This window comes from Lutjanus erythropterus, chromosome 15 (genome assembly GCF_056507025.1).
Source record: "Lutjanus erythropterus isolate fLutEry1 chromosome 15, fLutEry1.hap2, whole genome shotgun sequence".
Taxonomy (NCBI): domain Eukaryota; kingdom Metazoa; phylum Chordata; class Actinopteri; order Lutjaniformes; family Lutjanidae; genus Lutjanus; species Lutjanus erythropterus.
Window position 1 is genome coordinate 35559909 of NC_139331.1, and position 23488 is coordinate 35583396.

Genomic DNA, 23488 nt, shown 5'->3' on the forward strand with positions numbered 1-23488 from the left:
GAGAGCACTGCAGCTCTGACATTTGCTCTTCTTACTACTGACTGCTTGTACTTTGTGGTCATTCAGGAATTGGAGGTTATTCTGCTGCTTCACGCAGAGAAAAGTGCTCTGGGTAGAAACATCAGCCAAATGCCTAAAAGGTAGAAAAACACGAGGCTCTGTAGTCACAGCGTTTAAGACGTTTAAAGCATCATAAAGGGAGCCTGCTGGGAGAAATTTCCATCAACAGGGAGGCGTTAACACGTCCTTATAAATAATGTTTGGATTAAACGTGTGCCGGATTTACGATGAGATGGTAAATCCTATAAAACACGCTGTTACAGGGCCGGAGACTTTATCAAGGTCGTCTCACGCTGACACTCTCCCGCCGTCGTGACCTTCAGTCTGTGACCTTCACGTGAGTCTCTGGAGTTCATACTTGCCAGAGGAGGCGAGTAAAGGGAAGAGAAAGTGGGCCATAAAATTTGGGCTGTCGTCTCTAATGTCTTATATTAGCGGGTAGTGGTTTGTGACGAACACAATGGCCCCCATCAGTCCTCCTAAAAGACTTTCCATACCGTTTGAAGGAAGGGAGGATTGTGAGGGTCAAACCTGTGTGAAGAATATGCCTCTACCTCAATCTGAGCAGGAAATGAAATTTTCCGTGTAACCGCGTGCAGAGCTTGATGGATTCAAATTCTCACCGGCCACTTACACGGTGTCATTTAGGAAATAGAGGGGGACATGTCAAGGATAGCTGGTTACCTGAGAAAGGGGCTTATGGACAGAATAAAGACTTTCACCTTTTCTTCCATATTCCTGCAGCCCTGATCATTTTGGAGGATGTAGTTTATGGTGCTGTTGATCTTAATTTCATTATACAAAGAGGTGTTTCTGTTCTTCAGCATATAAACTGGCGACTGAGTGTATGTCAGATTGGTCAACTTTTAGTTTGAAAGATTTTTAGCAGTGGGAACATAAGATCATTCAGGAGAGACAGCAGGTCAACAGAATACGCCACATGGAAGTGGTGCACATGGTCTGAAAGCTGGGAACATGAAGATTCATTTTTTCCTTAAATGTAAAGTAAGTACAATAATATATGTTGTATTTGTTGCTTTTTAATATGTTGTGATTAGCTGCTACCTTGGCCAGGTCTCATTGGAGCATCCTGGATAAATAAAGGTAAAATAAATAATAAAAGTTAAAGCAGTGATACATCTGTGATAAACATTATGTTTTCTTTAGGTGCCTATTTAATTTTTTAAAGTTTAGAGTCTTTTAGGTCTTAGAACATTATGATTAAAGGATATGATGGCCATTAGTTGTTGCAGCAGTTTTGGGGTTACTAACATTTATTATGCAGATGTGCTGCTAAATTAAACCATGTTTGACTCCTCAAGAATTGATAAAAATTCATCCAAAATACCACATTAAGACACCAAGACCTTGTGGAACACCACAGAAAAAAATTACTGCTGGAATTTGGGATCAAAACCTTTCACATTTTGTAGATTTCTATCAGGATTGCATTTTTCAGCGATTGGATGGCGAGCACTTTTCCTCAGGGGATCCCAGAGTCCCTCTTATTGTCAATAAACCCATGAAATCCACAGATCCTCTGAATGCTCCGGGTTTCTAATTTGTGGTTGTGAAATTTCATTTCATGAGGCTTTGATCATTCTAGAGGTCAGTATAGGTCATTTTATACAAAAAAAATACTATTACACATAAAATTGTCTCATGACAATGAAATGGTTGCCATGGGGACTGACATCATACCACATGAATACAACTGAGCTCACTGAATTCAAGAGTCTCATCTTTCCAGTCAGACCTAGTTTAGGCAAATTCAACACTGTTCATAGACCCCAGTATGCAAAAATATTCAAATACAATAACACATTTACAGTGCAGGTGAAGAACGGTATGGGATTTGCATAAAGTGGGCAAGTTAGTAAAGAGGAGACTCTGTGGAATCTATAGATCTCATATTCATTCATATATCTTGAGGTGAGAGGTCAAAGAACACCTTTCAAAATTTGACAATGCCTGGTAAATATCTGTTAGATCCAACTGGTGCTACATTAAAACTTCTAGGAGCGATCAGTACAGTGTGCAGATCTTTTGTCCAAGTTTTTCCCCCCTCTCCAAAATGTAGCCAGATTTGTATTAAATGTTATTTAGTTGGTACCAATACATACCTTATGTCATCTAGTTTCATATGATAGCTTTAAAACTGAGCCTGCTGCAGACTCAGAAAGACAATAATGTCAGTCAGGGATGTATGATGCCTTAGTAAAATTTTAGATTAGAAGAGAACTACTTGTATGTTTGGGGGTTTTATGTAGCAAGCTGATCTGAAAACTAAAATATAGGACAAACAAAACTTATTTTCATTAGAAGGTTTGTAGCATTTTGATGAAGTTTTAAAAGATATTTCTGACACTTCTCCATGTACCACAGTTTGAGAATCGTGGTTTCCCATCGCCTTTCCTAAAATATTGCCTAATATTAATAAATGAAATCAAGATGAGACATTAAGAACTGAAGACCTCAGCTTTCCTTCACATAAATGTGGAAGACTGTAAACTGCTGAGACCTGAAATAATTCCCAGTGAAGATTTGGTCTGCCTGGTTCACCGTCAGACCGTGAACCAACCGCAACAAATCCTGCATTTAATCAGTTAATAAAGTTCTTTGACTCTGCCATGCCAAAATTACATCATTTAAATGTGACCTTACGTATAATTACATCAGCCTTTTTCTTTTACGTAAAGAAAAGGTTTGTGAAACTTTTACTCATAACGCTGGAGCTTGTGACCTTTGACCTCGTTGTTATTGTTCTCCTGTGATGACGGATGCCGCGGAGTTGAAGCTCATTCTACTGAAGGACTCGTTGTAAACCACCCTGGACAAGAGTGTCAGCTGAATACAGAAAATGTAAAAAGCAACAAGCCGACTTGATAACACTTTATAGCTTCTATAAAAATAAATCCTTTTGCAGCAGCGATCTCATTATGTAAATCCCTGCTGGCATCTTTAAAAACGAGTGGACACTGCAGCATTTTCCCCTGAAAAGTGTTTTCTTTTTTGTCGGGTCGAAACACGCCAACTTTTACAAGTGCCTCTTTAATTTTTGGCTACATAAAAAACAAAGATGTTTCATCTGAGCATCATAAGAGGCCGAACTGTAAAAGTACTCCAACCTGAACCCCCTCCTACTTACAGTCGCCTGTCCTCCTCCTCCTGCTTGCGGCGCTGCTCCTCCTCCTCCCTCCTCTTCCTCTCTTTCTCCATTTCCTCCTGGATGCGTCGCAGCCGCTCCCGCTCCTCCTCCTCCTTCTTCTTGTTCTGCATGGCGGTCAGCAGCTGCTCTGACCGGGTCACCAGGGCCTGGTACTCGTGGTCGATGTCAATCCGGTTCATCATGGTGCTCTGACGGACACAAAATAACAATCAACTTAGAACAATGCTTCTTTGAAGGGTTATTGGCAGAGGCCTTTATTTGAGACAGGCCTTTATTTATTATTTTCTCTGTTTTCTAGTGAACACAAACTCAAAACTTTCTCCATGTTTATTTGTTCCCTTTTTCCTTGACCAGGTCTCCAGACTTCAACCATGTTTTTGAGAGTGTTTGAGGTCAAAATTCCTGTGGTTGCATTTGAGTGAGTTGCCCAACCTGGGAGAAACATTGCCCTGCAGAATCGAAAACCCCCTGCAGTTCTAGACCCTGCAGCTCCAGACGTAAACAAGCTCGAGTTTAAATAATGATGTTATGTTAAACAGCAACAATAACCCTGGTTATACCTAACAAGATGTCACCAAATTTAAACTCTATGAAATGGTAAGTTTAAAATTATTAAGCTAATGTAAGCTAGCTACCTTTAATTAATAATATCAGCCTATCCTCTGTAACACCTCATAAACCAGCTACAACTTGGGGTCGTCACCTCATGTTGATCAAGAGTGTGAATAATATAGTATTGAAATGTACAATATGCTGAATTTACCATGTGAGTTATTATAGTAGACCTAATTCTACCCTACTCCAAGTTTGTTTGTTTGTTTGTTTGTTTGTTTTTTACCGTTCACAGAGGAGCCCGTTCAGGGTCTCAGTTGTCAAGAATTCAGAGACCTTGAATAACACACACAAACCCCATCAGCTCCAGGGTTTTACCAGACCGCGACCTCAACAGAAAACTCAATACACTACACAGATTCAGCCCAGGTGAGCCTCCCCGGCTTGTACAAGTTGGATTTCCATTTTATGTTTCGCTTATTTCTATTTTTCATACATCAGAGAGGTAAAGAGAGAAAGAGAATCACATCAACCACCTCTTTGGATGACTTAACATTTCTTGTTTTTGCAGGAATGATGAGACAGACAGAATAAAAGTGAATCTTTATGCCTCTTATTATTTCTGGTGATATTGCATTTGGCAGATGGACAGAATCAATCAGCTTCGCTGAGCTCTCTCACAAAGCTGTCTTTATCTCTTTCTCACTTTACATCAGTCTCATTTACTGTTTCAGTCACTTTCTCTTCAGTCAAAGCCAGTTCTGCACATTTTTGATAGTTCTGGCTGCAGCTACTGTGATTTTTGGGTGATTCATGCTACTATAATATCCCTTACTTGATAATGTTATGCTCTGATGGAGGCTAATGATGACATCCCCACTTCATTCAGAGTACCATAGCAACCACCTAGCAACCGATCAAAACACAGAAGCTTTACAATATAGGGCCAAACCTGGATGAAATTAGCTGAATTGACATTGAGCAACACAGAGCAAAGAGATAACTATTTTTATATAATTCAGTGTTTAAGTAATGATTTAAGCAAAACTCAAAATGTCACTGGTCTCAAAAGTGGATATTTTCTGTTTTTCTTCACTTTCTCAGCAGATTAAGCAATAATGGAAATCTTTAGTTAACATGAACACATAATTTTGTTTGATTCTTGGCCTGGAGCTGTCTTTGACCACCTCAACATTGACAGATGTCTGTTTGATCTAATGCTAAGCTTTAAGTTAGTATTGACTAACTAGCATCATCAATGGCTGTGATCCAGCAGGGCAGGGGGAGCATGTGGGGCAGGGCTTACCACCTCTGCTCTCAGGAAACCCTAAGGTCCAAGCAGCCAGCCTTCCCTAAAGAGTGGAAGCTGTTATAGCAACAGACCAATGCTCATGGTTGTGAAATGACATCTGATAGTAGCATGAGATAGTTGCTGCAATGTTCAGGCATCCCTACACTTTTAGCCAAGATTCTAGCAGATACCACACAGCAACAACCTGGAGACACCTTAGAAACCAACTATAAAAGCCTTAGAAACCACGTAGAAACACCGAAGAAACCAGCAACCTTAGAAACACCTTAAAAACCACATAGAAAATGTTGTAGAAACCACCTACAAACACCCAAGAAACTTGCCCTAGAAACCTCTTAGAAACATTTTAGCAACTACTTAAAACATGGAAATAACCACCTATAAAGAAGAAGCAACACAGAAACACTGGCAGCCATGTAGAAACAACTAAGAAATTCCTAGAACACCTTAGAAACCACCTAGCAACCCCCTACAAACACCTAGGAAACCACCTTGAAAAGCCTTAGAAACCACCTAGAAACGCTGTAACAACCATCTAACTACTGTGAGGATTTAGCAGCACCCCAGTTTTTCTAGGGCAGTCATCACAGATACAATTTTCTCTGCAGGTTTATTTCCTGTACATGCTGCTTGAAAGTAAAGCTGTCACTACCTGAAATACAAGCATCTTTGAGGATGTTCCTCACCGTGATTATGGGGATGTCAGAGCTGCAGACAGATACTGAAGCATCAGACTATAACATCTCAGTTGGTTTCTACTGGAGCTAAAAAAAAAGAAAAAAAGAAAAAAAAACTCCTCTGAGAGCATCAGGAACCTCGCAGTTCACTGTCACTGTATGTTCAAGTGCGCGATCTGATTGCTCACACCGACACGCGGGGCGGCGGTGTAAACCTGAAGAGGGAAACGTGTTGTCGTCTCGTGGCAGATGAATATTCATACGCATCTGCTGTCACCGCAACCTTTTTCCTCCACGCTGTCAGTTACTTTACAACAAAGCTGCGGGGTGGTGTTTGATGTGACAGGAGCGTCTCACTGCTGAGTTCCTCAACTGGCGTTTGTCCTTCTAATCCCAACATGTTCCGCGGTGAGCACCTGTCACACTCGAGTCCTCTCCGCTAACAAAGTGGGTGGTGGGTAGAGAGGACAGCAATGCTAAATTATGAAAATCAAAGGGAAAAAAATCCACTGTAGGACATTAAAGATTCATGACATTCATGGGCAAGATTATCTCAAAAGAAGGCGGCCTTAAAGTCGGAGAAAGCACACACTTTAATCCAATTCAACAGCAAATACCATTATGATAATGAGAAGTCAAGAGTCTTGACAAGCCATCAGGTTTGGGTAAACATCTCTGAATCATACCCTCATAACGCCAGATATCTTTCACTTGAATCCAACCATCTCTTTACCTGCCCACCAGGAAAGATATATATATAGTATAAACTGGAAAAACATCACAACCTGACTTCAGTGTTTTAGAAAATCCTGGGGATTCAATCCATTCTCATTTCGTCAAGTGAGGACTTCAGGCGCCACCTGTCTGTCAAACTGCACCAGAATGTGGTCTAATTTCATGCTGTCCATCATTTAGTGAGAGGAGGTGGAACTTTTGTCAAAAACAGAGGAAATACTATTTCTGAAACAAAACTCTTTAGATGTATGTGTCTGTCAGAGCAGACAGCACAACAAAGGGCTTTCACTGAAGGATATGGAGGAATTCATGCTTTTTATAGTCCAACACTTTAATAGCACATATGTGGGCAGATAAGGTAAAACCGTCAAACCATCTCACCCACCTTGATTTTCATGATCAGGGAGTTGATGGCGGCGTCCAGGTCCTGGACCTGCTTGCTCATCTCCTGTTTGCCCTCCTTCAGCCCGGCCACCACCTCGTTGAAGCGGTCCATCCTCTTCTTCAGGTTACGCACCTTCACTAACCCGTCGATCCTAGAAAACACATTTAAACAACAGTTAGTAACACAACACACGTCTGCTTTTACATTTTACATCTGATGTGACTCCAAGTTCCATAAAGTCAGAGTTATAAGTTCGGTCCTAAAGTCTGAGACCACGAGTCAAAATACTTCTTTTCTGAATGTGTTTGGAATGTCAAAAATATTAAATAAATATTAAAGTTGATTTTTTTTAAAGATGCATATGAATTCAGAATATCTTTTTTTGCTTTAATAACAGAATGCACTTGAACTGGCATGGACTCTACAAGTTCCAATAAGGAAAGTCTCAAATATTTCCTCTTCATTTCACATCATAATTTCTTGTGCTTTTAACTGTTTGTCTTTTAACTGTGTACTTTCTGCTGTAATTATTTCCAGGCCTCTATGAAAATATTAGATGTTTCAAATGTCGTCTCAGACTTTTCCTCTTCACTTATAAAATAAAAGTTGAAGGAGCTGAGCCTGAGTTTTAGTTATAAGATGCAGAAACACTGGATCCTACGCTTCCCATCATGCAACTTAGTCCCAAAAATGTTTATTTTTCCCCCAGTTCTGCATTTCCATTTCAAATTTTCTTTTAAACAGCATGTTCAGTCCCCCTGTTTTAATTATTTCAGCTTAGTTTCTGTTAAATCATGCTTTGTCCAACTGTTTGTCATCTAAATACTACAGTCAGTCAGATGCATTAATGAGAGCAAAGCAAAATAAAATGCTTTGTCAAGGATTTGTGAACAAAATACAGCAGTGTAGTTGCTGAAATCATCCAAAATTGATATTTTTAGAACAAAAGAAAAGTTTGTGCATCTATTTGATGAGACAGGTGCGTAGGACACGGGCACGTGGATCAAAAAGTTGCAAAAGGTCCCGTTTGGATACGTTCTGGTACCAGACCTTCATCAGGTAAACAGGTACCAGTTTGTCAGATGAAGGTCTGGTACAGAAACGTTGCAAGTAAATGTTAGACAGTGTGTGGGAGTCACTTTTGTCATTGTTGGTTTTCTTAGCAGCATAATCTCTATGTTTCAGCAGCTATTAGTGACAAATTTGACAGAATGTTGAGTCGGATGTTTCTGGCCAAAATGCACCTTGGAGTTGCTTAAAAGTTGATCCCCAGCTGGAACCAAAAATTAGCAGGTCTCCTTGAGAACCAAAGCAGGCGTGTCATATTCTGTACAGTGATGATGCATCAGCGGTTCCAAGAATCTTAAACAGAGCCGGTTCAAGAACCAGAGCTAATTTGGTGGAAGAGGGCCTGGTGAGAACTCTGCCAAGTAAATACCCACATCTTCAACCTTGAGCTGAGTTTATATGGCAAGTTTTCAGCTATAAACTTAAATCAAGATAACCCTGATGATGTCATATGTTTTTCAGACTTCATAAAAATCCTCCGGAACAAAAGAAGACAATATAGAACATTTTTCAGAGGCTGTGTAGTTCCTTTCCACGACAACTAAACTGACCTTGATGCACAAACTTGGCGGTGTGCCCCTTTAATCTCAGTATAAAATGTTGTTGAGCAGCCAGGATGGAACTTTATTCTGAATTCTAGTCATGAACTCAAAGTTTCCAAAGACATGGATATGTCAGGCTGACTTTCTTGGGGGGGAAATGTGCATAAATGATGAGCCATCAAGAATTCTTTATTTGATGAGAGACAGCAGCCATAAAATAATCAGATTGTGTCAAGTTGGATTTGAATGTCACTCACAGAGACGACATGGTGGAGTCGACATGTACACTATGTATATATACTAGTATATAAAAAACAATTACTCTAATGTAATAAATAAAAAAATAAAGAACAGCAGGTTTCAAAAAGCTACTCCTCCTCTTCAACTCACTTAAATGCTGCTAATCCTGTCTGTGGGTAATACGTTCACATATGAGTCACTTTGGCAGGTTATAAAGCTTCATATACTCTGCCTGCTCTGCGGAGCCGACAAATTACTTTACAATAATCTCAATTATGATTTTGATACATGATTCAATGTAATTAGGTTCTGTAATGATGCTGTGTTTAAACTTCCTGCTCTGGTGCATCAAATCAAGAGCTCATGATTCACCAAACTGTCTGATCATTAACAACAATTATTTCAGCTCCACTGTGCTGTGATCAGCTGCTGCTGCTGCTGCTGCTGCGAGAAAAAAAGAAAAACATGTTCGACACACAGGAAACCTGCATGTGAAATGTATAATAACTGCATTTTTAATATGAGGAAAAACATTACTGGTTGCAAGCTGGAGTGAAATGATTAAAACTGACTCCAGCGGTTGTTTTTTATATTTAGTTTTAAGAAGATGCGATGATTTGACTTCCTCCATCTGGGGGTTCGTGTTTGTTGGTCAGTTAGTGAGCAGAATATGTCAAAAACTTCACGTTTCAAAAAAATTACATGTATAAGATTCATTTTCTGGCCAAGATGTTGGAGTTCAACCTATTTTCTGCCCCAAAGAGGACATGACTCCAGGGAGACTCAGTTGACCCCTACAACCTGCCAGACGAGGTTAACATGAGTGATGGAGGCACCTGAAGGCATCAGGTTTGGCTTTTTTCCTACACTGTAAACTGGAGCAGTCAGCGGAGCAGCTGACAACTCAACTGTCCCTGAAACTTAAAATTAAAGAAGGACTCAATGACCTCTGGAAATCTTGTTTTTGTTGACCTCCAGTAGTTAAAGTTTGAGCACACTGTGCTCAGAAGTTTACTGCGATAGTGATGCAATCATCTTTTATATCTTAATGCAAACATGACCTCTATTTCTGTGACGCGCTGCAGCTTGTGACCATCATCAAGGTTGATCTTTTTGGTCCTTTAAGGGGCTGATCAGACAGTTGCATCACCAGAGGAGTGGACACTTCAAAAATGCCTGGTGGAGCTGATCCAGGCAATCAAATATCATCCTCTTGTCGTCGCTGTGCTACCAAATGAGGATGGAAAAAAGCTCGTAAAAAGCACAGGTCTGAGGTTCAAGACATACTGAAAAAAAGAAAACCGTATGATGAATATCACCATGTCTTCGGTGGGATGTGGACGACCAGGGAAGAAATATAAAGTGAAACAAAGTAAAACAAATGTGATTTCTGTAGGAGAGAACAAACAAGAGTTTGCTGATGCGTTTATACTGACTTTTATTTCACTTTTATTTCAGTTGCTTCCCTAATTATTATTAATGATTGAAAATAATTGTGGGGCGGGGAGGCTTCTGAAGGGGGTGAGCCATAAAAAGTTTGGGAATCACTGCCTTAATTATTTATCTTATCATAATTTAATACTGCTAATATCAACCTTTTATCTGCATTTGCCTTTGTCCCATCATTTCTGTCACGGCATCAAAACTGGAGGGAAGTGGCAAAGCAGTCCAACCCGCCTCTTGGTTGATTTGATTGGTTGTCTACTGTGACATTGACGAGGGGTGCAACTCTGCCCTTTGCACTGAAAGGTTGAGAACATTTTAACTTCTTTATGCATCTAAAAACCAACCAAGAATGCAACGCACTGTGCACGAGAGAAGAACATGTGAGACACGCAGTACCACAGGAAAATAATGGTTCCCAGTCTGTGACTGGACCATAGACTGGTTTCTCTTCCACATGCAGGCAGCTTGCAACTAGGTGAAGTTAAGTCAGATTTTATTATAGTTCTACTGTCATATTTGCTGCTGGTCCTGCAACGTTTTCAAAACTCTGTTCAAAATCCCTTAAAGGAGAGGTATCCGATTATTAAAACACACTACAAACATGAGATTAAAAGACACCAATTTAAATAGTTAGATAGTAAAATCTCTCTCCCTCGCCTTGCATGTCACAGCATGCATACATGCCTTTAAATGTTGAACATTAATGTAGAGTGCTTAATGACTTGTTTAGGACTTGGATTTGGGACTAGACTAAGGATTTTATAGTCAAAAGTTTACTTTGTCCCACAATTTGCTTTTGCTGCAAGTCATTTTAACTCTCCTCTCAAACTCCGCCCCAGTCATTCATACTCCACCCACCCTCTGTAATCACACACTCCACCTCATTAGCAGCTCACCCAAACACAATCACACAGCCTGTTAGCACGGACCAGCGGGTTGCCAGATCAGACTAAAACCCCCTACAGAGAACAAAAACCTTCTTCACCTGCATACTCCATCTTTCCTCCCACCTGCCTCCCCCCTAGGGCTGTTATTTATCGTCAAATATCGGAGGTAATAAGCTGAGCTGTACGTGTCTGTCTGTGTGTGTGTGTGTGTGTGTGTGTGTGTGTGTGTGTGTGCGTTTGTGCCAGGCAGACTGACACTGCTGAGCTGTGAAAGTGGTAGATAATGAAGAAGAGGAGGAGGAGAAGGATGACAACCAGGTAGAGAGGGAGGAACTGGTGGAGGCGAGGAAAGAAGAGAGACAGGAGGGAGATGGATGTAAAGAGGGAAGGATGAGAAGGCAGAAAGGGAAGCGAAGAAGAGGGGAAATGAGCAGCAGGAAAACAGGGAGGACAGGGGAGGATGGATAAATAGAGAAAGGAAGGAGAGAGCTGCAAGCTGAGGGAGGTGAAGCTGGAAAATTAGTTTGAAAGAGGGGGAAGATTGAGGATGGATGCAAGAAAAGAAGATGATGGGAGGAAGGAGAGGAAGCAAAGAGAGGAAAAAAGAGAAAGATGGAGTAAGAAAAGAAAGGTGGAAAGATAGAGGACAGAAGGGACGATAAAGGAAGTAAAGAGGAAGGAGGATGGGAGGATGAAAGGGAAAAAAGATAGATTAAGAAAAGAGCTGGAGACAAAGAAATAAATGGCACCCACCGTGGCTTGTGCTTCTTCCTGCAGAGCCACATCCGGACAGTCTTTTGCATCTTGATACAGGCGCTGGCCCGGTACAAAATCTTGTTCTTCACTGCAGGAGACAAGAGAAAGAGAGGACAGAAGGTAAACACTGTGAATGTCCTGCAAACTTGACCTCTAAGGGTCGGGTCATGCTAGAAAAGAAATGGTTTGTACTGTGTGATGTGCAGAAATCAAATGTTTTTACAGCTGTTTGAGCAGCCATTCATAGTGCTCCACTTGTTCACATGAAAGGTGAAATAGCTGAATAGCAACAAAAGAAAGCCAGAGACAAGTTCAAACCCTGCCTACTGTAATTCCCACCTCAGCACAGCCGAGGTCACGATGAGCCCCTTGCACACATGCACTGCAATTCTGCAGGTATGTAGACATGACCTGAAGAAGCTGTATGTGTGAATGCAAAGGTCAGAATCAGCTGGACTGGACAGAAAACATACTTAACCCTGCCAGCTCCCTAGTCCAGAGTCCAAATGGCCGATTGAGCCCAGGTGTGACCAGAGCGAGTCAATGAGTGTGTCGATCACACTGAATGTGTAGCTGCTTCGTACTTTTTTCTGCTTGCCTGTATATTGATTTTATTTATTTATTCCTTCTATCGGTGACCTTGTTTATAAAATGTTCTTAGATTTGTACTTGAACTCAGTCTTAAGATAATTTCTGATGGTATCCTGTTTGATTATTTCAACATAAAAAAAACCCTTCTCATGCAGGCTCTGAGAACGGACCTGTGATCTATAAATCTTAAATTAACTTAAAATTGACGACAACTGCCCTACAGTCAGTGATTTCCCCTCATATGATGCAGTGCACGAGGGTTTAGTCAGGACCAACATAGAAAAGCAAACCCTACATACACGGTATCCCTGCAATGTCACAATTCTGACCTATCATTTATAACATGTTACTGCATCATTACACTGACATTACCATCAGTTGTGTTGCTGCTATGTTGTTGAAACATTACAACATAACAGGCATTTTTGTTAAACGTCCTCTGCATGACGTTTCCTGTACTTTATATAATGACGTTCCTGCAAAGTTGCTAAAATCTCTCAACAGCTTGGTGGAAATGTCATGACACCATACCGCCGATGTTTACAAGTAACATGCTGGGAACAACAGTCTGGACTTTGACTCGGCAGTCTGCTATAATTTCACATGCTGCAAAAGTTTTGTTGCAACTTTCTGAAAGATGAGATTACAGCAATGGTAAAGGAGACAGGTAACACATATTATTCAGAGGGTTTACAACTGCTCACAAGAGAGTATTTCTAACATGTGAGACTGTCAGATGCAACTGTCAGATGCAGTGCCCCCATTTCAACGTTGGAAAGGTGCAGGGTGAGGAGTTTCCTGAAACTGTCCATCCAACATCCAACAAGAAGTTTTGCCCTGAAACTTACTTGAAGCTTGAATGTCTTCCAACTTTCTGCCATCCATTTTCTGTCAATCACAGTTACAGAAATCTTCACGCTACTCTTCCAGAGATCTTGAGATGTTCCTCAGACAGGTCTGATGTATTAGGTATAATACCTGTAGCGTAAAGAGCCAAACCAGTGTTCCATGACCAGGATATTGATCCTCAAGAGTCTGGAGTGTTAAAATCATCTGTAGTCTGTTTTCATGGATGAATAAATTGAAATCCTCGTTCAGAACATCTGGATAGGGGCTTTTGCCAGACTTCTCCAGTCCAAGTCAAGTCAAATTTATTTATATCACATCAAATCATAAAGTTATCATGAAGTCAGGGCACTTTTCCTATAGAGCATGTCTAGACCATACTCTTAATTTCAAGGTTTATTAGGGTCTCTATTATTCCTGTCCTCTGCCAACTCACTGTCAAGTAATGACCAACTAGCAGCTCTGCTCCTCTCTTCCCCCAAGTGTCCAGGACCTGAAGCCAAAGAGCTGACACCTCTTTAACTGATCATCCTCAAGCTTTTCTTGGGGGATCTTGAGGGGTTTGTAGGACAGGTCAGATGTATGTAATATAATCTTTATAGTTTCCTTACAAGACTAAAGAGCTGAGCCAATGTTCCATGACCAGGACGTTGATCCTCGAGAGTCAAGGGTCTGAAAACATCTGGAGCTGGTTTTTGATGGATGAATACACTGAAACGTCGACCTTGGCCAAGCATAAGTGGTGATACATGGACACCTCGAGGGCATCCTATGAGCTGTTCTTTAAAAATGAGTCTGTCAGTCCACAGATACCGGTGCCAACGTCTTAATGACTTTGAAAAAGAAAATGGAAAAAAGGAAAAGACCATCAATTTCTTGCTATCATTACCTCTAAATATCATCCAACCCATGGGTACCATCCATCATTTTTCTGTCACTTATCCCAAGTACAGTGGCAGCGACCTAAGAGAGGTAGCTCTTCTGTCAGCCACATCCTCAAGCTCCTCTTGGAGGATATCGATACCTTCCTGAAAGACATGTCAACCATTAAAGCCCAACAACATCCAGACCTTCAAGGGGGATCTATCCACCCCTGGTGCCTTGCCAATGTGGTTTTGACAGCTTCTATCTCCTCTTAATGGGCAAGGCTTCCTCAAAGTTTCTGACAAATGGAGTTCAGTTCAGAGGCAATTCATGTTCCAGAATTCTTGAAGTCTTGCAGTCTTGAATTCAAACTGTGATGGAAGCGGGGAAAGATGATAGATGCGGAGATCAGCTGACTCCAGTGTGCCGACTCAGCAGCAACACCTTTTGGATGGCGAAGGATATGTCAGAGTTGGGCAGGACATGCTTTTTGCCATCCAGGGACAAAAATACTTGCTCACATCACAGATGATGAAGTCTGTATGAGAGCAAAACTATCAGTGGCTGCAAACTGGACTCACATGGTCTTTGGACTGGGGAGCTGGCAGGGTTAAAGTCCAGGCCAGAAAAATTCATGCACACAGAGTTACAAAGCATGTGTGAAAGGGCTGACAGTTTGCCAGAACCTCCTCTTTGAGGTTAGAACCTTATTTTCCTCAAATTTTCTCTGACTATGTCTCCAGTTTGACGGATTCCTTGACCAGTGTCCTCCTTCCGGCCATCTCTCTGTTGGAAGCTTCGAAGACATCCTGCTCAGAATCTGTGTTCTGGACAGCGGCCTCTGCCAGACCTTTTCCATTTCCAGGCTTATTAATGTCTCTGGTATTCTCCTTCCCTGCCAACTCACTGCCAAGTGATGATCAACTAAACAGCTCTGCTCCTCTTCTTCCAAGAGTGTCAGCGACCTGACACCAAAGATCTGTAACACCATTTGGAAGTCAATCTTCCATCTTTGGCCCAAGGTGTTCTTGCAACACGCATTTATTGACTAAGTTTGAACAGAGTGTTTGTTATGGACAATCTCTGATGAACAAAGTAGTCCAATAACAGAGCACCATTAGGATTCAGGCCAGGAAATTGTTTCCTGACACTGACCCCAGTGCCTTTTTCTATTTCCTCACCTTTTTGAGCAAGAAAGCAGAACCACAGGGTCCCTCTGCTGTGCCATTTTCTCTGACTACACCCAGTGACTCCACGAAGGTTTGAGCTGCTGTTTGATGCAGAGGAATGGAATAAAGGTTGAAGTTTCCTTTCTGCAACACACAGTGGGTCTCTGCACATCCTCCTCCTCTCACCCTGGGCAGCTCCGGCAGTTTGGTTTCAGTTCAGTCGTTGTACAGAGAGGTGATTTCTGTCCTACCTAGTTGATTTCAATCGAACTTCTGCACCAGCTCTATTTTCTCCCCTACCAGAGAGGTCACATTCCTCAGGGGTCCAAAATATGAGCTTCCTTCTACATCTATCTTTTATGTGGTAAACCCATATGAGCAGCTTAGGCTGGACACATTTTCAATACTAGTCCTGATACTAAACATCAGCTATGGAACTGATACTAAACATGTCAGACTTTACTTTCAACAAAAACCCTTTTTGGTTGGACGGCACCAGAGCTGGTGCCATGTAACCCCGCTGTTCAGGTCACTCCACTGGCTTCCAGTCACTGCCTGCATCAAATTCAAAACTCTGAAATTTGCCATAAAACAGCGAATGAACCAGCTGCCACCTGACTGAACTCTCTGATCCAGGTCAGGTCTTCGTCCCGCTTACTGCGTCCTGCCAATGAAAGATGCCTGATTCAACCAACACAACGGGGCCCAAAGTCACTAGCTAGACTGCCATTTTGTGGCTCCCTGATGGTGAAACGAGCTACAAAACCGTGTTTGATCAGCTGAGTCTCTCTCAGTCTTTAAGAAAAGACTGAAGACCCAGGTCTTTCCTGAACACCTGTGCACCTTAAAAAAAATCCAGTGCATCTTATGCACTCTATGCCTTGCCTTTGCTCTATGGCACTTACTCGTGTTGTTCTCTCCTGACTAGATCCTTGCTTGTATTATATCAGCTCTCAGATGTACCTCGCTTTGGATACAAGTGTCTCCTAAATGAAACTTTAATATTTGTGCCCTAAAATTCATAATGAGCACTCGTTATCTTTTTTTGTCACCAGCAATTGATAGTTTTTCATAACTGCTGCTACAAACACAAATTGGTGTGTGCCAAGGAAGAATGGAGGTTTAATACCCAGTCTTAGCCAGGCAAACCAGACCAGACCCTGTGGGTATTGGTCTGAGCTGCCCTTCCAAGCCTGGCTCCAGAAGGAAGCCCCAGGCTTCTGTCTCCAAGTATGAGAGAAAATAATAACCTCTCAGTTTAGTTTACAAACTATGTCACTATAAATCATCTCCTGTCACCCCCCTCGATAATCTGGACTCGTTCACATCGATTTAATTTGCAGTGAATGTAGTAAATATGGTTTACATTCTGTCAAGTTTGCAGAATTCTTTTATTTCTTTACAAAAGCCGCATTATTTGTGATTCGATTTCATCCCTCTCCAAGTCTTTGGCAGCATAGATTTTTCTTTTTCTGTTGTGCCAATGAAGCAAGCTGGAATTGAATTGAAGTGAGAAAATTAAAGAGTGAGCCAAAAAAAAAAAAAAGAGGCAGAGCTGGAGAGATGAAGGGTGAAAGATAAATACAGACAGAGATCGATAACATCACCACTCTCTGCCAAATTCATTTCATCTTGTTATAACCTCAGAATATTTAACATCTACACAATCGATAACAGAACTGAATGAATAACTTTGCATTTACTGAACACAGATTGGTTATACTCAATATCTTTAAAGGGGCAATTCACCCAAAAACTGTAGGGCTAGTTATCCATCTGGATTGCTTTGGTATGACTTGTGGAGTTTTGAAGATACTGACTGTAGAAATGTCTGCCTTCTCTCCAATATAATGCAACCAGATGGAACTCAGGTTTTGATGCTCAAAGATCCAAAAAAACATTTAAAAAAACTGACAGCAATGTCTCTTTCCAAAAGCAATGACACAGTTACTCAAGATAAACCACAGACTTTGATGGCCTGTATGATTGGAAGCGCTGCACCATGTGGTGACCGCTACTTATTTCAGTTGTCGTGACCTCATCAGTATGGCAGTTATCTCTGGGTTTCAGTAGGAGTGTGTCCATCTTTTTTAGAGCTACACATTTCCTGTGAGACTCACACATCCTGTGACGTACATTGACATTGAACACAGCCAGATTGTAGAAAAGCATCTGTCCTGCGGTAGTTAAGACTTTTGAAAACTAGAGCCAATCAAAGTGTGGGACAAGGATTGTCACCTTCTTCCTACCGTCTGTATCACGTACAGGAGAAAGTACTACTGGTTTTCAGTTTTTCAAATGTACTTTTTGGTGCTTTGAGCACCACATCATCCAGTTCTATTCCACAAGTCAAACATCTCTACGGCTGATATCTACAAACCTCTGCAACTCACACCGAAACTATCTAGATGGATAAACAGCACTACAGGTGTGTATTTCTGCAGGGCTCCTACACATTTTCCACCTCATAATTCCAAACTTTTCAGTAGATTTTTTTTTCCAGACAATATTTGACATCTGATGACAAATAAAAATATGTTTATTATGCAAACAGTGTTTTAAAATCCAACTGTTAACATGTATGTTAAATTCTGACAAATGCAGATCTCCAGTGTTGACAACTTTTACTTTTCTGCATTCATTTTTTTCTGATAACTACACCACTACAGATCTCTTAAATTAGCAGACAAGCTTAATATGTAGATATTTGTGATGCTACATGCAATTCAAAGATATTTCCACATGTTCTTTCAAACTAATCTGGAGCAGGTGTCTGGATTTGCTTCAGTTATGAGGCACTTGGGTCAGAGCTGTGTTTGCAGGTTGTGATGTACAGGTGCAGACGCAGCTCTGTGCAGGAGTGTGTGTCCAGTTGCACGGCATACTTCTTACATGGTAAACATTTTGACTGTCTGCTCCAAACACCATGAGAAACAGCTTGCTTGTATAATCAATTTACTTTTAGAAATGATAAATTTTATATTTTAGAAAACAGAATAAAGGCAACAGTTGAGAAACGCATTTTTGCAATCTCTCTTTTCTATTTGTCCAGACCTGGAATTCCATACTTTTCCAAACTGCTTAGGAACCCTGTTTTTGATTTTGAGGTGAATCCAGAGAGCATTTCCTACTTGCTGCTGCTGTAACATTATAAACCTGGTTGACTGTATAAATGCTCATTTTTAATGAGACATGATGATATGTTTTGGCAATGCTTGCTTATGTTCAGTTGGTGCCAATAAAGCTCATTTTCTATGTGATCGATAAAAAGAACAAAGAGAGGGAGACGCAGATAAGGACAGATAGAGAGACAGAGCGACACGATGGGGACGGAGAGAGAGAAGAAACTGGTAGAGATGAAGACAGATGGAGGCAGACATGAACAGAGGGAGAAGTGTTATGATAGCAGCCTGCAGTGAGTGACATGAACCCTCTGCAGACACTGCAGTGATAAACACAAGAAAGCAGAGAGATATGCCACTCCTCCAGGAGCTCAACCCCACATTATTAACAGCAGTCTGTGTCTGCTGCATGGCGCTGCACGCACACACACACACACACACACACACACACACACACACACACCGCCCGTGGTTTGTTTTGCTGTTGTGCGCCGCTCCGTCCACGAGGCCCCTGGGTATTCGAGCGAGCCATCTGTGCATACTGATCCGTCTCTTGTTTGCATGATCGGATTTCCGACGTGCCCGCCTGGACGAAACCGAGACCGAGGAGCAGCGAGTGCAGCGAAAGTGACGGCTAGACGAAGGAGCAAAAGTTACTCTGAGCTCCATATGAACTCTTTACTCTGACACCGGTCATCAATATAACCCAGTGTGAGTAACTTACTTACTGAGATTTCTGGGAACGCGGTAATGATGGCTGCCGGTTCTCATGAACATAAACCTTATTTATGGGGTTCCCTCTGTAATTATTTAGTGGAGGTCTGATCCTGAGCTCTCATTTAAATCAATTATCTATCTGATTACAGTCATTGCAAACTAGTAATACTATTAATCGCTTATTAAATGAATCACCAGCTATTTTGATAATCGATTAATCAATTTGAGTCATTTTTCTCTGAATCTCTGATTGCAGCTTCTTAAATGTGTTTCTTTACTTCTCTAGGATATATTTCGTCTATATTGAGAAGTTTGAACCAGTGATTTTGGCACTTTTGCTTAAAAACAAATTAGTGAATCAGTTTTCTGTTGACTGACTAATTCATAAACCCATGAAACACTATTTTTGACCATTTTTCAAGGTTTATTTTGAAGACACACAGGAATAACAGAGATTTAGAATCAACAATTAATCAATCATAAATTGACTATCAAATTAACTGCTAATTAACTATTTTGACAATCAACTATTTTTTTGGCTAATTTTTAGTAAGAAATTCTCTGATTTCAGCTTTTCAAATGTGAATATTTTCTGGTTTCTTTACTCCTCTGACAGTAAACCGAATATATTTGGTTTGTGGACAAAATGAGACATTTGAGGACGTCATCTCTGACTTTGGGAAACGCTGATCAACATTTTTCACCATTCTGATTGGCCATTTGATTGATGATGGCCTGAAGCCACGTGACTGTATCTTCAAACCCGCTCTGTTGGCTGACACTTGTCTGATTGTCTTTATATGTTTTTAATTTTTTTTAATTCCTTCATCTGATTCACATCCTATTTAAATGTTGGTTTTAATGTGTTTGATGATGACCGTGACGAAGACCAGAGCTGAAATGTGTTGATCTAAAAGTGAAGTTATTCAAAGTGCTTCACGTGTTGCTGGAGTTTTGCCATTTTGAGCCTCTCTCCTGTTCTCTGAGCGACTTGTGAGGAGGTGAAGTTGAGCCAGAAACCCCACAATTCTACAAGATTAGTCATTTAAAAAATTGTGTTTGCCTTAAAACCTCCTCCTGTATCACAACTAATGTGGTTTGATAACAGACTGTTTTTCTTTTCTAACAGTGACACCAGTTTTCACTCCATCATCTCCATCCCTCGAGATGAAATGTTGCTTCTGCAGCTTGTAGAGACGCCCACAGCGCTGACCGTCCAGCATCACCTCCAGCAGCGATCGTAGCTTCTCGTTGGTCTCACAACCTTTTCTCTGCATGATGCTTTGTGACGCTGAAGCTTAAAAAAGTGACACCGCCTTTTGAAACATTTCACAGCACAATTTCCTGCGAACTGTTCGACGCGATCAGCAGCAGCTGCTGTTGTCATCATCAGACCAGACCAGGTCATGAAACTGCAGGGTACAACAGTTCTTACTGTGAGTTTTATACGTATTTCTGATAACAGTTGGTGTTTTTGGTTGGTCCAGGATCAGCACAGACCCTGAGCACCAGACCTCCACATCCCATTCAGAAAAATATTCTGTTGGCTGGATTATTTACAGCAACAGGGACGCAGAGTCTCAGCCTAACAAAACTGCATCCAAACAGCTTTAACTGAATAAAACTTTAAACCAAACACGGCCAACAGCTGCTTTACTCTGTCCATGTACATGTTGGACCATTTTTAATCAGAGAATCAGACACCTTCTACAAAATGGCAGCAGGTTAAACTTTAAGACTTTAGGCTCAGTCACTGTTTGTACCTAATTTTTATCAACGCTTGTCTACTTTAAATCCCTGAGCACGGTTCGACTTACAGGGGAGCTCGGCTACTTTAAAAAATTTAGGAGGAGCTCTAAGACATGATGGTCCTGAAATAAAACAATATTGTGCATTTATTCACTCAACACATTTTAGTTTCACCGTCATTAATAAACACAGCGTTTTTATATAACTGTTGGACCTAACTCTATTTTCTACAGACGGATGGGGAATGGAAGAGAAGTGAGGGAGAGAGTGTGAAAGACACAAAATAGATGTTTATGTGCTTTTGATACCTTCTGTAAAGTCCTCTCATGTAAAGACAAATGTCTCGATGAGTTAAGTTTAAAAGTTTAATCAGCACGATTTGTCCGAGCTGATCGAGGGAGTCTCACAGACAAGATGTTAAATACTGAATTTTTTGTTGGTAAAGTGTCCAGAGCAGCAAAATAATGAGAGAAATAATGATTTACAGGCCGAGGGCTGCAGGTTCTCTACAGAAACAGACATCAACACACACTTCTGATGGGTCATAAATGATGATTATGTTTTTAAGGAAAATGTTGTATATTATGTCTTTAAGCTATGTTTTGTCACTAACAACTTTTTTTCTTTGCATTATCTGCTGATGGTGTTTTGTCGATGATTTCTCAGGGTTTTGTTACCGTGGTAACACTGTGTAAAGGTGCGGACCGGAGCAGGAGCTGCTTACGTTTGATGACGGACAGAGCGCACCACTGGACCTTCTTCCAGCGGCTGTGGATGAGCCACTTGTTGACCTTCTTCACCAGCTCTGCCAGGTGGTCCGGGTCCGACTTCATGATCTGGTCAAACTCTGCAAACTGAACACAGAACACGACGGTGTCAGCAGAAAAAAAAAAAAAAAACTATTTCTTTGTACTTCCATCTGTTTATGTTCATGTTCATGTGTTCATATCATATCATTTCTTAAACAACCATGTCAGAGGACATATCCTGTGGTCGTGGAAAAGATGTGACTTTGTTTCAGAAAGTCAAATTATTGTCCTGCATCAAGCAAAGAAAACAACTAAGAAGATTAATGAAACTACTAAAACTGGGTTAAGAACTGTCCAACACATTATTAAAACCTGAAGGATGGACGTGAACCGTTATCTTCAAGGAAGAAATGTGGTCGGAAAAGAAAACCACCTTAAGAAAACCACTTATCAGTGAGGATAATAAGGCTTCATAAGATAAAATTGGACTGTGGATCAATGGAAAAAGGTCATGTGGTCTGATGAGTCCAGATTTACCCTGTTCCAGAGTGATGGGGGCATCAGGGTAGGAAGAGAGGCAGATGAAGTGATGCTCCCATCATGCCTAGTGTCTACAGTACCAGCCTGTGGGGGCAGAGTTATGATCTGGGGTTGCTTCAGTCGCTCAGGTCGAGGTTCAGCAACATTATGAGTTCAGTTCACTAACTGAATAAACTGAATGATCAGGTTTTTACTTCAATGGATTTTTTTCTTCCCTGATGACACGGACAGTGACAGAGGTTCAGGGAGCAGGAAACATCATTTTCATACATGTACTGTCCACCACAGAGTCCAGACCTGAACCCCACTGAGAATCTTTGGGATGAAGAAGACTTTACACAGCGGTCTGACTCTCCATCATCAATACAAGATCACAGGAGTGTGTGACTTTTTCTTTTTTGGCGAGACAGTGTAGGTTCCTCGTATTTTATCCAACATTGTACTGTAATACAATGCAAGTGAACACTGTATATCAAGACGACAGATTTGTCTGCACAGTAAAGCAACATCTCAACAGATTTCATCATACTGTCAAACTCTGCTCTTATTTTTTCAATATTACTCAGAGTGAAAAGGATTAATGTCTGTGCTCCGTATAAAACCACTTCATATTTCACTTAAAGCACAGACGTGTGTATTTATTTGAGCAACGGTGAATACAGTTTTCTGCTCTTCATCCATGTATCTTTTATAACCGAGTCAGAGATCAGCGCTGCTGCTGAATGCTTTCTAACACTGACTGCACTTGATTTAAAAGAGTGCTGAGAGCTACTCTCTGATAGTGCAGCTGATTTGTTGTGTTGTTGTCGTCGTGTCCTCTGCAAACCTCTGACTCCCAAACCTTGAGCGTCTGCCTTAATAATGAAAGAAGCTGCTGAATTCACATTATTATTTTCTCGGCGTCCATGTCCTTATTGTCAGTTTGATTCCTGACAACAACGCGCTGTGTGAGTGCAGCGCTGTCGGCCCTCTGCTGACCTTCAGATTTCGGGTGTGGTGTAAAAAGCCTCTGCTTATTTATCATGACTGTGGAAAACAGATCGCTGTACTGTGGTTCCACATAACTCTGGATAAATACACGTATGAGCCTTTTCACACCTCAAAGTCTGAAATAAGGTTCATGTTTTTGTGACACTGTTTACTAGTCTTGTTGTAAACTGGAAATTCAATAATTTATAGATATTCAATACTACAGAAAAAACCCAAACCCTGTTCAATTTTAGATTTTATTTTTATTTAAGGAACAGCTCCAAACTCTAAAATACATATTTTGTGTCTCTTTGCAAAAAAAACCTGACCTGGTTACTCAAGA

General features: G+C 41.0%; 1 protein-coding gene across 2 annotated transcripts in view; it reads right to left on the reverse strand.

Moving 5' to 3' along the window:
* Window positions 1-23488, reverse strand: part of LOC146314840 (unconventional myosin-VI) — a 196396-nt gene that overhangs the window by 48492 nt on the left and 124416 nt on the right. For both annotated transcript variants that reach the window (XM_084737001.1, XM_084737000.1), the window contains exons 23-26: window positions 21612-21741; window positions 11827-11917; window positions 6891-7041; window positions 3209-3417 (exon numbers count right to left, since the gene is read on the reverse strand). In XM_084737001.1, the coding sequence (XP_084593127.1) occupies window positions 3209-3417; window positions 6891-7041; window positions 11827-11917; window positions 21612-21741 (581 nt within the window). The remainder of the gene's footprint in view (window positions 1-3208; window positions 3418-6890; window positions 7042-11826; window positions 11918-21611; window positions 21742-23488) is intronic.